At 42.2% G+C, this 16,389-nt stretch overlaps 1 protein-coding gene across 1 annotated transcript in view; it reads right to left on the reverse strand.

Moving 5' to 3' along the window:
* Positions 1-16,389, reverse strand: part of SULT1C3 (sulfotransferase family 1C member 3) — a 29,672-nt gene that overhangs the window by 2,053 nt on the left and 11,230 nt on the right. Inside the window, exons 3-5 of the mRNA XM_059133201.1 lie at positions 8,374-8,471; positions 2,722-2,848; positions 1,699-1,793 (exon numbers count right to left, since the gene is read on the reverse strand). Of these exons, the coding sequence (XP_058989184.1) occupies positions 1,699-1,793; positions 2,722-2,848; positions 8,374-8,471 (320 nt within the window). The remainder of the gene's footprint in view (positions 1-1,698; positions 1,794-2,721; positions 2,849-8,373; positions 8,472-16,389) is intronic.

A 16,389-nucleotide genomic window follows, 5' to 3' on the forward strand; every position in this document is an offset into this window, starting at 1 on the left:
ACCCCGCAATAGAGGGATGAATGAAGACATAACTAACTGCAAAACCTCACACAGAAAACATGCTGCTGGCAACAAATCATGAGATTTGTTGAAGGGAGTAATTGTGTGTCTTGGCAGAGATCAGGAAAGGTTGTATAAAGGAAGGGAAAAGTTGCAGGTGAAGCACAGTATGATATACTCTTGTATTTGAGCTATAAAAGATGGCAAAAATATCTTTGAGTTTAACAGAAGCTTAGTAAGGGGATAGATACAAGAGATCTCAAGTTGACCCAGAAATGCAAATTATTGTGCACTGGTTCTTTCTGATCAAAGAGTTGCAGAAAAGGAGCTAAAACACTTAAAAAAAAAAGATTTATTATACTATGCAGCCATCAAAAGAAATGAAATCTTGCCATTTGCGACAACATGGATGGAACTAGAGCGTATCATGCTTAGCGAAATAAGTCAAGCAGAGAAAGACAACTATCATATGATCTCCCTGATATGAGGAAGTGGTGATGCAACATGGGGCCTTAAGTGGGTAGGAGAAGAATCAATGAAACAAGATGGGATTGGGAGGGAGACAAACCATAAGTGACTCTTAATCTCACAAAACAAACTGAGGGTTGCTGGGGGGAGGGGGTTTGGGAGAAGGGGGTGGGATTATGGACATTGGGGAGGGTATGTGCTTTGGTGAGTGCTGTGAAGTGTGTAAACCTGGTGATTCACAGACCTGTACCTCTGGGGATAAAAATATATGTTTATAAAAAATAAAAAATTTAAAAAAAGGGGGTTCTTACACTGGAAACAGGATTATAGGAGAACATTTTTTTTTTTGCCTCATTGCAATGTTTTATTTATAGATTTTTGCAATGAGCATGAAATACACTTCTTCTAAAAAAAAAAAGATTTATTTATTTACTTGATAGAGAAAGGACAGGGGGAAGGGCGAAGAGGGTGAATCCTCAAGCAGATGACCCACTGAGCATGGAGCTGGACACAGGGATCATTCCCACAACCCATGAGATCACAACCTGAGCTGAACCAAGAGTCAGACACTCAACTGACTGAGCCTCTTAGATGCTCCAGGGAGCTATAGTCTTTAAGTGTATTTCTCAACATTGGCATGATCAGTAGTTTGCAATTCTAGGATACTAACCCTCAGAGCAGTGAGAGTGAATCTGTCATGCTTCTCATACACAGTGACTTGAAAAGCAGAAATCTGTCCTCTGCCACAGTATGTGGGACCAATTCTGCCTATGTTTATATGGACTAGACTTCATTTCTGATGTGGGACTGGGGTGTGGAACAGGGAGAAGTAAACTTTCCCTGAGCATTCACTGAACACAACTAGGCACTTTACAAATGTAATCTCATAAATCCTTATAATAATTTCATGAGATCAAAATGAGATGATACCCATTTGTAGCTGAAGACACGTGATTCATGAGTGTCAGGATTAATTCAACTATAAAGACATGTGATATTTCCTTAGGGGGAAGGATCTTCTGGAAACTGTGAACTGAAGCAAAGAAAATTGAGAAGAGCAGAAAAGTAGCTAGAACTTTTGAGGATAAAATTGAGTTGGGAAGAGTGTCATGGAGAGAAAGGACTTGCACTGAAGGCTCTTCTATGACAAGCCCACATGCCAGGGTCCCAAATGTGGTTTGCTGCACTGGAGAACATGGTGGGTCTAATGGAGATTGTACTGCCTTTCACCTCCTTCATGTCCTCATAGAAGAGGTAGAGAATACGATGCTTGTCTTTCGCATCCCACCATCCCTTCACATGGTTATACCAGGAGCCCCACAGCACTGGAGGAAAAAAGAGAGGAGGAGGGACATCAATATTTACTTGAAACTTACAAAATGAGCATGGATATATCAAATAAAAGGGACAAAGGCAGAAGACAAAGACCCTGGCCAGAATTCTTATTTGCAGAAGACAGGGACTTTTTAATATTTAGGGAGGCAATGACAAGTATTCTGAATTCCTTGGTTTATATTTCGACTCTTGAATTTACTGCCACGTGAGATACTGTGTACTGGCCAGGAATCATAATCTTTCTTTCCCCGGCATCATCACTGCATGGTGCCTAGATTAGCATACACAGTAAACAGTGTCTCCTAGCGGGCTGATTTTCATTCTGAAAAATCTGTACTTACTAGATATTTGGGCACATTTACTCTCTGTAATAGTGACTTGGGGAAGAGAGGTGCACTGGGTGTCTTTTGTTGGCCCTGCCAAATCCATTCTGCACCCTCCTCCACCCTGCAAGGTTGACCTCGAAGGACTGTGTCACTGGGCTCCTTTGTGCTCAGGCTTCCACCTGGGATTTGCCAACAAATGGCCCTGAAAGGCTTTGGAGGCAGGAGGAGAGTGAGAAGGATGTGTTTATTTCCCTGATGCCCTTCCTTCTGACTCACTGTGGTGGACTCTTTCTCCTACTGGAGGCCTCTGCTCCTATTAAGGGGCCTTGTCCTCTCTCCAGGGGGCAATGGCTCCCTGCTGGTGTTCACCTCAAAACCTGTTGGTTTCTTTAAACTCTGCCTGTGCTTTCTAAAGAGTCTCTTAGCTAATTTCTCCCCAAATGATCCAGTTTGTATATGTCATTGACACCCTCCCATGACCTTGATGACCACAATCATTCAGTGAAAACTCTTCCTTTCTGATGTCAGTAGTGAACAAGGAAATGTGAAAAATGAATGAGCAAACATGAGCCCATAATTTCCTTTAACTTACCTTTTCCAGTTTTGAATGACTCAATATACTCCTCCCATGAACCAGGGTCAGGCATCATTTTAGTCATTCTTGAGAAATGGTAGTAGGACACCAGACAGTCCTTTGGATTTCTAGCCACATAGATAATCTGAAATCAACCAGCAAGGCGATTGAGACAGACAGCAAACAAAATAGAGAAAATTATTGCTTAATGCAGAGGACCATGACATTAGAAGAATCTTAGATAATCCTATTTGAGTAACTGAACTTGCATGCATTTTCTGCGAGCAGGATGACCACATTTTCCAGTTTGCATAGACAGTGTTCCATTGTATATCTGTTGTCTTAGATAATGATTAGGAGCATGCTTCCCCCCTCTCAAAAGTATCCTGATTTGAAGGAGATATACTATAGTTGCCCTAATTATAGTATTTATGAAGGCCACTGTTGTATTTTCCAGTATGTGAAAAGTAGGTCTTCCTTGGCTCATACTAAGCAAGGACTCTAATTCGGTTATTGCACAGGGGTTAGCTAAAGCAGTCAGCCGTCTAGTCTAGTCTCCCCTGTACATGATGAACTTCAGCCTTATAGATGAATGATCATTCATACTTTTCATTTGTGGTAAGATTGTAGGATCTTTGAAGGCAGTGCTAAGTCTGTTTTTGGAACTGCTTGTGATGGTTCTTCTTATTGGAAAAGCAGGGTTGTGGTATGGCTGGGGAGAGCTGACCTCTTGGCTTCTTGTCCTGCTGTTTCCTGCCCACCTGTGTTGCTGTGTGCATTCTCAGCAGAGCTGGGATGGAGGTGCACATTAATGGTTTCTCAAGCATTTCCACATGTCTCACTGAGCAGAATTTCTGTGTCCTAACAGAACCACTCACCCACTGACATTTCCCTCTTAGGCAATTGTCCCAAGCTCTTGCTTTCCCTACTGCCTTTCCATAGATTGCTGCTGTATAGGAACATGGACCAGGTCTGTTTCTCTGCCTCTTTTCCTACTGCTCAATTTTTCTCTGATCTTTATGAGAGCATGTAGGGAACCCAAAGGTGTGACACAGCTGTACCATCTTGCCATAATATAAATGTCTTTCTTTCTTTTTCTTTTCTTCTTTTATTTATTTGAGAGAGAGAGAGAGAGAGCAGAGCAGGGGGAGGAAGAGGCAGAGGGAGAAGCAGACTCCCTGCTGAGCAGGGAGTTGGATGTGCAGCTTGGTCCCAGGACCCTGAGATCATGACCTGACCTAAAGGCCGACGCTTAACCAACTGAGCCATCCAGGTGCCCCTGTAAATGATTTTCTTTTTTTTTTTGAAAATTTGAGAAAATTTTAATATTCTTTTCTGAAAAATGCAGGCTACAAAATGCATATTTTAGCATATTAACTTTTTTAAAAAATTAATTTATTTTCAGAAAAACAGTATTCATTATTTTTTAACCACACCCAGTGCTCCATGCAATCGGTGCCCTCCATAATACCCACCACCTGGTACCCCAACCTCCGACCCCCCCGCCACTTCAAACCCCTCAGATTGTTTTTCAGAGTCCATAGTCTCTCATGATTCACCTCCCCTTCCAATTTACCCTAACTCCCTTCTTCTCTCTAACACCCCTTGTCCTCCATGATATTTGTTATGCTCCACAAATAAGTGAAACCATATAATTGACTCTCTCTGCTTGACTTATTTAACTCAGCATAATCTCTTCCAGTCCTGTCCATGTTGCTGTAAGTGATTTTCTTTTCTTTTTTTTTAATTTTTTATTTTTTATAAACATATATTATTATCCCCAGCGGTACAGGTCTGTGAATCACCAGGTTTACACACTTCACAGCACTCATCAAAGCACATACCCTCCCCAGTGTCCATAATCCCACCCCCTTCTCCCAAACCCACTCCCCCCAGCAACCCTCAGTTTGTTTTGTGAGATTAAGAGTCACTTATGGTTTGTCTCCCTCCCAATCCCATCTTGTTTCATTGATTCTTCTCCTACCCACTTAAGCCCCCATGTTGCATCACCACTTCCTCATATCAGGGAGATCATATGATAGTTGTCTTTCTCTGCTTGACTTATTTCGCTAAGCATGATACGCTCTAGTTCCATCCATGTTGTTGCAAATGGCAAGATTTTATTTCTTTTGATGGCTGCATAGTATTCCAGTGTGTATATATACCACATCTTCTTGATCCATTCATCTGTTGATGGACATCTAAGTTCTTTCCATAGTTTGGCTATTGTGGACATTGCTGCTATAAACATTCGGGTGCATGTGCCCCTTTGGATCACTACATTTGTATCTTTAGGGTAAATACCCAATAGTGCAATTGCTGGGTCATAGGGCAGTTCTATTTTCAACATTTTGAGGAACCTCCATGCTGTTTTCCAGAGTGGCTGCACCAGCTTGCATTCCCACCAACAGTGTAGGAGGGTTCCCCTTTCTCCGCATCCTTGCCAGCATCTGTCATTTCCTGACTTGTTGATTTTAGCCATTCTGACTGGTGTGAGGTGACATCTCATTGTGGTTTTGATTTGTATTTCCCTGATGCCGAATGATATGGAGCACTTTTTCATGTGTCTGTTGGCCATCTGGATGTCTCTTTGCAGAAATGTCTGTTCATGTCCTCTGCCCATTTCGTGATTGGATTATTTGTTCTTTGGGTGTTGAGTTTGCTAAGTTCTTTATAGATTCTGGACACTAGTCCTTTATCTGATATGTCGTTTGCAAATATCTTCTCCCATTCTGTCAGTTGTCTTTTGATTTTGTTAACTGTTTCCTTTGCTGTGCAAAAGCTTTTGATCTTGATGAAATCCCAATAGTTCATTTTTGCCCTTGCTTCCCTTGCCTTTGGCGTTGTTCCTAGGAAGATGTTGCTGCGGCTGAGGAGGAAGAGGTTACTGCCTGTGTTCTCCTCAAGGATTTTGATGGATTCCTTTCGCTCATTGAGGTCCTTCATCCATTTTGAGTCTATTTTTGTGTGTGGTGTAAGGAAATGGTCCAATTTCATTTTTCTGCATGTGGCTGTCCAATTTTCCCAGCACCATTTATTGAAGAGGCTGTCTTTTTTCCATTGAACATTCTTTCCTGCTTTGTCGAAGATTAGTTGACTGTAGAGTTGAGGGTCTATTTCTGGGCTCTCTATTCTGTTCCATTGATCTATGTGTCTGTTTTTGTGCCAGTATCATGCTGTCTTGATGATGACAGCTTTGTAATAGAGCTTGAAGTCCGGAATTGTGATGTCACCAATGTTGACTTTCTTTTTCAATATCCCTTTGGCTATTCGAGGTCTTTTCTCGTTCCATATAAATTTTAGAATTATTTGTTCCATTTCTTTGAAAAAGATGGATGGTACTTTGATAGGAATTGCATTAAGTGTGTAGATTGCTTTAGGTAGCATAGACATTTTCACAATATTTATTCTTCCAATCCAGGAGCATGGAACATTTTTCCCTTTCTTTGTGTCTTCCTCAATTTCTTTCATGAGTACTTTATAGTTTTCTGAGTATAGATTCTGTGCCTCTTTGATTAGGTTTATTCTTAGGTATCTTATGGTTTTGGGTGCAATTGTAAATGGGCTTGACTCCTTAATTTCTCTTTCTTCTGTCTTGTTGTTGGTGTAGAGAAATGCAACTGATTTCTGTGCATTGATTTTATATCCTGACACTTTACTGAATTCCTGTACAAGTTCTAGCAGTTTTGGAGTGGAGTCTTTTGGGTTTTCCACATATAGTATCATATCATCTGCGAAGAGTGATAATTTGACTTCTTCTTTGCCGATTTGGATGCCTTTAATTTCCTTTTGTTTGTAAATGATTTTCTTAATGCTTGTGTCAGTTATTGCCTTTTTGTAAGCCTGAGTAATTGCAAAGGGGCAGTCTGGGCTATACAGGGGACATATTCATTGTGTTTGTGGTAAGAGTCGGATGACCGGGTGTGACATAATGTCCAATACATTTTTTGCTGATCCATCTGTGTGATCTCCTCTGGTTGCAGTAACAAATTCCCAAAGATATAGTGGCTTAAAACAATAAGAAATTTATTTTCTTATGGTTCTGGAGGCTCAGGTCAAGCTGTTGGGAGGGCTGGTCCCTTTGGTGATGTTAGGGGAGAATCCCTTCCCTTGCTGTTGCTAGCATCTGGAGGCAACCTACATTCCTTGGCTCTTGACCCAATCCCTGGCTTCACTTGTCACATCTCTAACTTCTTTCTCTGATCTCTTGTGTCCTTCTTATAAGGATCCTTGTGATGATATTTAGGTACACCTAGATAACCCAGGATATAACCTTCCTTCTCAAGATCCCAAACTTAATCACATCTGCAAGCTCATTATATCATATAATGTCACATTAAGTTTCTGGTGATTAGGACATGGATATCTTTAGGCGGTGGATATTTAGCTTACTACTGTATCATAAAATGAAAATCTTGGCCTAAGCTCTCTAAGGTAACTTCCTACTCAAATAATTCACAACACTGAGAAGATAAAGGGAGGTGGTGTCATTGAGATTCTTACATTTTTAGAAGGCCTAATTTTATAAAAAGAAGGTGCTAGTATGATGACTAACAAGATGTTATTGTGTTTTCTGACATTGTATCTACACTATCATTTGGAAACAATATTGCTTCTTGAACAGCAACAGGCACATATGAGTGAAATTATCGATCTATGGGTATAAAGCAGGGAGTTTTCACAAGTCAAGGTGATCTGGGTGTAATCCCAGGGAAGCAGATCAGGAATGGGATAACACTTTGATATATCAAATCCCATTCAATTGTATTGTACCTTGTTTGGAGATGGGCAAGATGAAGAGCTGGTGATGCAGAGAATCCCAGAAAAAAGAGAGTAAAAAACAATCACTTGCACTGTGTATCATAACACTGCATGGAGGAGAGAGTGTTTTAGCTCACAGACTTGACCCTTATTTAAACCTTGGTAAGGTTTAAATCTGGGTTTCTAAAGTAGCTTGTTCACAAGGAGAAGACATGCTGGTTTAGTTGATATAAGCATTTGATTCTGCTGGATGGCTACACTTTTCATGGCAAATATAAGTCAAATATTGACTTATATTCCATATATCATTGACTTTAAGAGTCCCTGATGAAGCAGATTAAAAAGAAACACTAGTATATTTGATGTACATTGCACATCAAACCTGAATTTGAAAGTGTCAAAATAAATGAAAATTTCTGAAAATGGAGGACACAGTGGTATAACGGTTCCTGCGAGCTTTGCTCCATGAGATTTTCTCTAAGGGTGGCCAGTGTGGTACTATCTTCCTTTGTCTTTCTCTACCTTTCTCTCCACAGGTTTTCCCTAAATAAATCCCTTTTATGTCTTCTTTGGACTTGACTTCTGCTTCATAGATGATTGGAACTAAGATAATATCCTTCTTCAGGAAATATGTGCTTTGTTTCACCTCTTCCTCTCTGGCTATAGCTTAATCAGCAGCTAACCAGAATGATTTTGTCTGAAAATTTCCTAGTATGTACCCAGAAATAATATTTTGAAAGAAAGCTGGATCCAACATGGAATATGTGGGAATGTGGGAGTAATCCCACCGTCTGCCCTATACCTCCACTGGTTATTTATCTTTCAATGTCTTTGATTGTTTCTAGTTAGATGGAGATATTCTCTGTCCTTACTGACTCAAACTGGGTTTGAAAAGTTGGCTTTTCCTACCTTTGAATTTTCTTTCCAGAAAGAAGGTGGTAGCAACTGAGCAGGCAGGTGAGTCTTCAAAGTTCTAGGAGAAGGCATTTTGCTGGCCAGATACAGACCTGGAAAGGAAGGCCACACCATTTAGCTGAATACTTTTTATCAGCTCCACAAATTCAATATTATGGTTTTGTAAAATATCTGAAATGAGGTTTATGAAATAGCTGGCTCTGCCTAAAATTATGGTTTTACATGCTTACCTCCTAATGACAACTTTACCATCTACAGATAGAGGAAAGCACTAATGAGATACTGGAAACCATTGAGACAACAGCACTCTCCTTATTTGCTGGGTATTGGTTATACTTGTGTGGGAAGATGAAGATGTTTTGGGAGGTATGAGGTTGGTGCAGCTATGATCCCAACAAGCACTTGGATATTTTGTCCTTTGGGTTTTTCTATTACTACAATGGGAAGTAGGTTAAGGCTGCTGGAGAAGAGCTGGCTTCCTTAAGAGAGGTGGGTTATTATTGGTTAGCTCTACAAGGCCAGAAGTTCCATGTATGTAGCTTCAAGCTTTCTTTTAGACTTTAGTTTCCAGGCCAAGAACTGCAACAGCTGCCAAACACTAGCACTGTGCTCTGTGCTGGGATGTATTTTCAGATGAAAAATTGAGCCTTACAGTGGTCAAGTAATTTCTCCAAATTAGTAAGTGTGACAGCTAGGACTGGAAATCCATTCATCTTGTGGGTGTGGAAAGCCATTGAGGGGGAGGCCTAAGAAACTTTGTGGAAAGCAGCAGAGAGGCAAGGAACAACTAGGTAAATCACAGATAAAATCCTCCTTGGAAACAGAATGTCCAATGCTGAATGTTAAAATACCAAATACAGGCACACATGGGTGGCTCAGTCAGTTAAGTGTCTGCCTTTGGCTCAGTTCATGATCCCAGGGTCCTGGAATCAAGCCCCAAATCGAGCTCCCTGTTCAGTGGGGTGTCTGCTTCTCCTTCTCCCTCTGCCCTTGTGCCTCCCCTGCTGTGCGTGCTCTCTCTCTCAAATAAATAAAATTTATTTCATACAAATAATAAATACAGACTGGGATTTGGCCACATGCAGCACCAAACTCAGGAGAAGTGGCTTGCAAATGAGGCAAACTGGCAGCTTTGGTTGGAGAAGCACAGTTTCTGTTAGAGAATCAGATATATCGAGAAGGGGAGACATCCCCTGGAGACCCAGCAGTGATAAGAAAGAAGAAAGTAAGAGGAAAAAAATTAAAAATCCTGCAGAAACAGAAGACATAGCCACTAATTCTCCACCCCTCCCTGCAACCACCAATAAATAAAATGGCACAGCAGAGGACAGATTGGACAGAAAATGATGCTTTCAAACTAGGAACTATGGCAATTAAATGAATACAAACAGAAAAAGCAGGTCTCATGAATACAAAACTGCTATAAAAACCAGAAAAGGCAAATCAAGGCCTTAACCTGATAAACATTCTACCCCCAAACTCAACTGTAAACCTAAACAAAATTGTAACATGATACTCTAAATTTAATTAAATATCCAAAACAAACATGTGGAAATATGAACAACTAACTCAGAAAAATTAGGAACCAAAATAGAACCCTCCACCCCCCCCCCCAAAAAAAAAAGAGGAAAGGTGACAAATGAAAAAAGACTTGATGGAACTCAGGAGAGAAATAGAAGAAGACACAATAACATAAGAAGTGAAGATTAAATCATAAGGTTGACAATGAAGGATAGGTTTGAAAGAAAATTTAATAAAAAAGGAGTCAAAGAAAAGCAAGAGATAACCAAGCAACAGGCAGTGAGGAAATAAAGGGGAAAAAAAGTGGTCAGAGAGAAGGTGTCTGAGCTGGAAGACAGGCGCAGTGGCTATAATGTGAACATATACTGCAGTTCTTGAGAAGAAAATAAAAACAGTGAAATAGAACTAGTATTTAAATCTGCAATCTGAGCAAACTTTCTGAAAAGAAGACTTTAATTTGTCTCTATTGAGATTTTAGCTAAACTACTCCACAATGTTGTCATCTGTTCTGTGTGGTCAAGCAGCCTGCTGAGGCGTTGAACTGAATCTGTCCCTCCTGCAGTTCATGCACCAGCACCAGCTATACAATAGCCTGCAGAGGCCCTCCATGGCCCTGGGATCAACAGTCTCCCCTGCCTCCCAGGGCCTTCCCTTGGAGCACTTCCTTGGATAAGACCTCTGCAGAGCTTACCAAAAACTTCTCCTTTTGGTTTTAATTGACCAATATGGACTTAGCCCAGAAACCCCCAAATTTTCTACTTAGGGACACTAATAAGGGCATGTGCCTCATGTCCTGTCTCTCTGCCTGCACTGTCTCGACCCTCCTGTTTGGCCCCTAGAGGCATGCACTGTACTTCTTCCATGATGTGGGAGTAGTAAACCTATTTCAATTCTCTTTGCCCTTTTCTTAAGCTGGGGCTCACCAGCCCACCTGGGGCTCTACTTAACAAATGTCCACATAACGAAGTCACAGTTGGCTTCACAAGTAGGATGGATTGAGTTAGTTTTCCTTTGATAATGAAGAATGCATTTTAGCTGCAAAGGGTTTACTGACTAGCTTTCTCAGGTAAGTAGTCCACTGGGGAGGAGTCCATTGCCTGCTGGAATTTAGTCGCACTGCTTGTGCTGTTGCATGCTCTCTGTTCAAAGGGCTGCCTCAAGTTCCTAACCCAAAAGTGAAGCTCCAAAAAACAAACAAAACAAAACAAAACAAAACAACCCCAAACCAACCAGAGTTGTCTCAAACCTCAAGACCTCAAGAGTATTGCTAATTGGAACTAATTTGAGAGGCTATAGATGTGTTTGTCATTTATTAATAATGCCCAGGGGGTACCCACACCGGGTGTTAGACTTTGAGTGTGATTCTCAACTCTTAGTACAGATCCAGAGGCTGACTGTTAGGGACAGCTGGCTAAGATTTTGGCAAGGTTCTATTGCCCTTAGTTAACAGAGGTGAACTTGTGAGTTGCAAATCTTGCCCAAGTGTGGGATAAGATAAAGGTGCATTACCCCTACCAGGAGAGGGAGACTCTCCTGACCTGACTGGTTTTGCTTGTGGGAGGCACTAGGATTCTGAGTTTTAACTTGGATGATAGGGATGCCTTCACTGGGGAAGTCACAGTCCCTCAAAAAGGCAAGAGTGACTGAGGCCTGTGGTCCTTCTGTCACTGGATACTTTCCTGCTGTGGCAGCTTGTCTCCTGACCCTGTGGGGTGTCGTGGGTCCCACTCCTGGTGTGTAGTTGCACAAAATCTAATGGCTAATACAAATGACCTGAACACCTGCTGCCTGCACCAACTAAAATGTTCAAGGAAATTAGCAAGCTCCCAACTAAATGTAAAACACTCATAAATGTGGCACTGATCAGTGTCGAGGTGTACCAACACGCCAAGGAGCTGGTTCTATATAGTCTTGGATTCTAGGGGTGAGCCTTAATGATCCTGCCACCACTGGGCTAGTGGAGGATAATCCCAAACCCAATGGGGTGGATTGGGACACCCTGGAGTGGAAAGCAGCTCGCAATGACCACTGGGGACGGCTGCCACAGTGACAATTCACAAGGTCAAATCTGTGGGGAATAATAAAGAATTAGAAACTGAAATTTGAAACTTTACATGCCTTAAGATTAAAAATATTTTAAAAGATTGTAGGCAGGAGGAAGGAAAGGGGCTGACTGGCTGTTGAGAGTGTTTAATACTGGCTCTGAGCTATTCAACCCATGGATGTGAATCAACTAGCCAGTATTTACAAGAACCCCACATGCTTAACCTTTTAAAAGACCTTCAGTGAGCACTGGATGTTACACAGAACTAATGAATCATTGAACGCTACATTAAAAACTAATGATGTACTCTATGCTGGCTAACTGAACATAATAATAAAAAATAAGTTAAAAAAACTCAAAAAGGAAAAGTTTAGCAGTTACAAAATAAAAAAACAAATAAATAAATAAATAACCCCCGAAGCCTGAAGGTCAAATTCTGTAGAGATGCATGTGACCCAACCTCCAATCCCTCATAGGGACTGTTGCAGGACTAATTCATCCAGAGTTAAAGCAAAAGCTCGCAGCTGTGGATGATTTCAGTGTCATAATTGGGATTTCTAATCACAAGGGAGAATCCAAACCCGAAGACACAAGCCCTAAAGATATAGAGGGGCAATCTTGTCTCTGGTTACTTGGATTTTTATGGCTAGGCAGAGAGTCTGCCCTTCTATCCCCATAGTTATTAATACAAAGACTCAAAGCCAGTGGAAGATATTAGACGAGGCCCAGCCTCTTCCCCACATGACTGATACGGTCCAGTGGGTCTATCACTTCTTTGGAAATAGCAACCCATTCTGGATTTCATTTCCAATCATTGAGGAGGCCCAATTGACCCTGAATTCAGAGAGTTCTTTTTCCATGGAGGATTGCCTCCCCTCACCGAATGACAGGGCCAAACTTCATTTTATGAGACCCTCCCATAATATTCAGGAGCCATGCTGGGAATAGACACGACAGCTCCTCAGGATGGAGTCCATCTCCCAATTTCTGAAACTTTACAGCACATAAAACATGCCCTCCCTGCAAAATAGACATGCCCACAACCTCAAAGTCAGCCTGCGGGTGCCAGCACCTTTCTCACCACCTTCCTGTAGCCCCCATTCCAGTCCCAAAAGGCAGCAACACCCAGAATGGTCCTAAATACCACAGAGATTTATCTTGGCAGCACTGCCAGCTGGGAGTCCCCAATGATCTCATATTTGGACAGTTCTGGCACAAGTTCCTCTCAAAAACTAGTGATCACCTTTCACAGAACCCAATTTCAATGGCCCAGATCCTTGAAGGGGGTCCCAAAGCTCTTTCTGCCCCAAACAACATCACTGACCTGCGGGCCTGATAACCTCCCAGAGCATTATCCTAGAACTGAACAACTGCTGAGCTTGTCATCGCTTGGGGACAACTGCCTATTCATGACTCTGGTATTCCATAGGAACAAAGGCAGTAACCAGATATCCTTGCCTCTCTTAAACATCAGAGACCAAGTCATAGTAATTCCAGGCAATCCTTCTAAATTCCCCCAAAGAACCTCCTACAGCCTAGAGTCAGAACAGGTAAAACCATAAAGGTAGTACAAATAAAGTTGGATATGCCTACTGGCACCATATTTTCAAAACAGTTGCCAGTGGTGTTGGCCTTCCTGGCTCTTTTTTTCTATTATACGTATGGATGCCCTTACCTCATGACATGCCTGGTGGAATAAAGATAAATTCTGGATTTCATATAGGCCCTGCTAAAGGAGAACCTTCCAATTGTCCCTACTCGGATAAACACTAAATACACCACAGTATTGACTCAAGCAGGGTACACAGGGCCTTTGGTCTGTCATTAGAGATATGCTTGACACTGGGGTCATTCAGCCCACCAGGTCTCACTTTGATAGCCTAATCTGGCCGTGTGAAAACTGCCCATCAATGAATGGAGATTAACGATTGACTAATGAATCTTGAATGTTCAAGTTTCTGCCATTAAGACTCCCATTCCCAATATTATAGGGATGATAGACGATATCCAAAAAGCTTAGGGTCCTTACTTTGCTCTCCTAAGTTTAGCCAATTTGTTTCACTTGGTCCTGACAATGGAAGACTGGGAACTTCAACTTGCTTCCAGTTTCAAGTGCACCTTGAACCTTTAGTTAGCTGCCATGGGTTATTTAAGCACCCCTGCTATTGCATATAACCTATGCAGACAAGATTTAAATTCATTCAAACCAACCCGCTGCCATCTTTGGTATTATTTAAGTGGCATTCTCCCTCCAGGGCCCTTTGAGGATGCTATCCAGAAGACTTACACCTAGTAACACATTTATAGCAGAGAGGATGGGCCATTACCCTGTATATAATCCAAGGACCAGCCACTTCCTTCAAGTTTCTTGGCATCAGGTGACAGCTGAGGAGTGTGAAATCCCTCTCACATAAAACATCAATTCCTCATAATTAAGCCTCTTATTACATTATGGCAGGCATAGCACATATTATGTGTCTTCACCTTTTGGGGGCAACATGTTCTATACTTACCATTTTACTGAAATTTGTGTTGTTAGATGCAAACCAGTTTCTTTCCATTTGGGAGAACCTTACCAAACTGTGTTGTAACTGGTCCAGCAAGCATACTGCAAGCTCTGTTCTTAGTCTCCCTGGGCTCAGACTTCTGATTTGAATCAGTGGAGACATCAGATTAGGCGTTCTGGAGTCTCTGGACTGAGCACAGCTTTAGTGGCTGCCCAAGAGGTTTGGACCAAAAATCTGCCCCAATGGCAGTACATACCAAATGAGCAACAAATTTTGGCAGCCCACTAGGCCCTTTTAGAGACAGAGGCATTCACAACCCACACTGTTTTGCAGCAAGTCCCCATCTGGCATTGGGTCAGGAATTCGACCCCATGGAAGCTTAGCATGGCCCCTGAGGCTTCACTGTTAAAATGAAAATGGCACCTTCAAAAAAGGGCTCAATCTGATGTTAGGGGCCTTTTCAGATTACAGGAGGATATGGCTCCCCCAAATTCAGTTTCTTTCCCACTGATAATGGAGGTGCAGCTGGTGGTACCCCCGCTGTTGGCCTCTCTAGTAGTTTGAGAAGCTCCCGGGGACTGACTGTCTGACATGGAAAGGGACACAGTGTTCTTCATCAACGGCAGTGCCACCACTGTGCACAGTGCAACCCATTGGCTGGCTGCAGCAAATTATCCTGCTAGCAGCATATCCCTAGTTGAGGAAGGCTCTCCTGGCTTGGCCCAAATAGCATATTTGGTGGCAGTGTGCCTGGCTCTACAACAGGCTACAAAAGGGAGACTCCCAAGGGCATATGTTTTACTGACTCCTGGGCTGTTGGCCAGTGGGTTTGCAGTCTGGTCAGGATAATGGCAAAAGGATAATTTCATGATTCAGGAAAAGCCTCTCTGTGTGCCTCCCTTTGGAGAGTGATATGCCAATTATGGTCACTCATGTCTGTACACACATGCCAACAAATGCCAGAAGCACATTATAATAACGTTGCAGACTCCTTATCCAAATTACATTCTTGTTCCGAAGCCTTGTGTGAGCCACCTCCCAGAATATCAGACCCAGCCCCCATATAGCTATTTCTCCAGAGATGCCATGCGGCTATGAGCCCATCTCACACCAGGTCACAGGGAAGTGACAGCACTCACCTTACACATGCTAGCAACCTGTTCAAGGGTGGATTGTGCAATATGACCCTCTTCTAATAGCCCAATGGGACAAATTTACCAAATTGCTTAGAAATCATGGCTCAGATCATGGTCTAGTACCAGCCACAAAGCTAAGGCCACTGGCTTTGCTCATTATTCTGGTTATAAAGTCTATTTCATTAAACCAAGTTTGTAAAAAGTTTTGTATGAGATTGGAATTATAGCTTCAGGGTTAACTAGTGGAACTGTGGATCTCAGAGAGAGGAAAAGAAGTGTTCTGCCTGGTGGATGCCAATCTCATTAGGAAATGAAGTCCACAAAGGAGTCCCAGAATCCAGTGATCACTCTCAATGGACACAGGTCAGGTCCCTGCCCTGCCACAGAAGAAGAGGTATATGATCTCTTGCTGCAAGCCAACTGCACTCTTGCTTTGGTCAGTATCCAGATTGCTTGCCTTGAAGGATACCCCACAGGCTAGTCAAATGCAAATGTTCTCCTTTATTGTGGCTAGCCTGGATAATAGGGTTGTTGGTAGAGCACTCCAGCCTAGCCGTATCTCAGGAAATGTGCTGGAAAAAAAGTCAGCCAGGCACACAGTTGCACCAAAGGATGGCTGAGCACCAAGGGCTGCAGGTCCTATTAGAAGGGCTTCTTTTAGCATGCCACCAGGTATGGATTCTGACCCAGAGCTCATCTCCCTCTATATTATATGGTGCCTATGGAAGTGATGCTTAAAAGAGTCATTCTATCCTTACACCATACCTCAAATTATATCCCAGGCTGAATGGCCCTACTGGTG

The sequence above is a fragment of the Mustela lutreola genome, chromosome 9, assembly GCF_030435805.1.
Source record: "Mustela lutreola isolate mMusLut2 chromosome 9, mMusLut2.pri, whole genome shotgun sequence".
NCBI lineage: Eukaryota > Metazoa > Chordata > Mammalia > Carnivora > Mustelidae > Mustela > Mustela lutreola.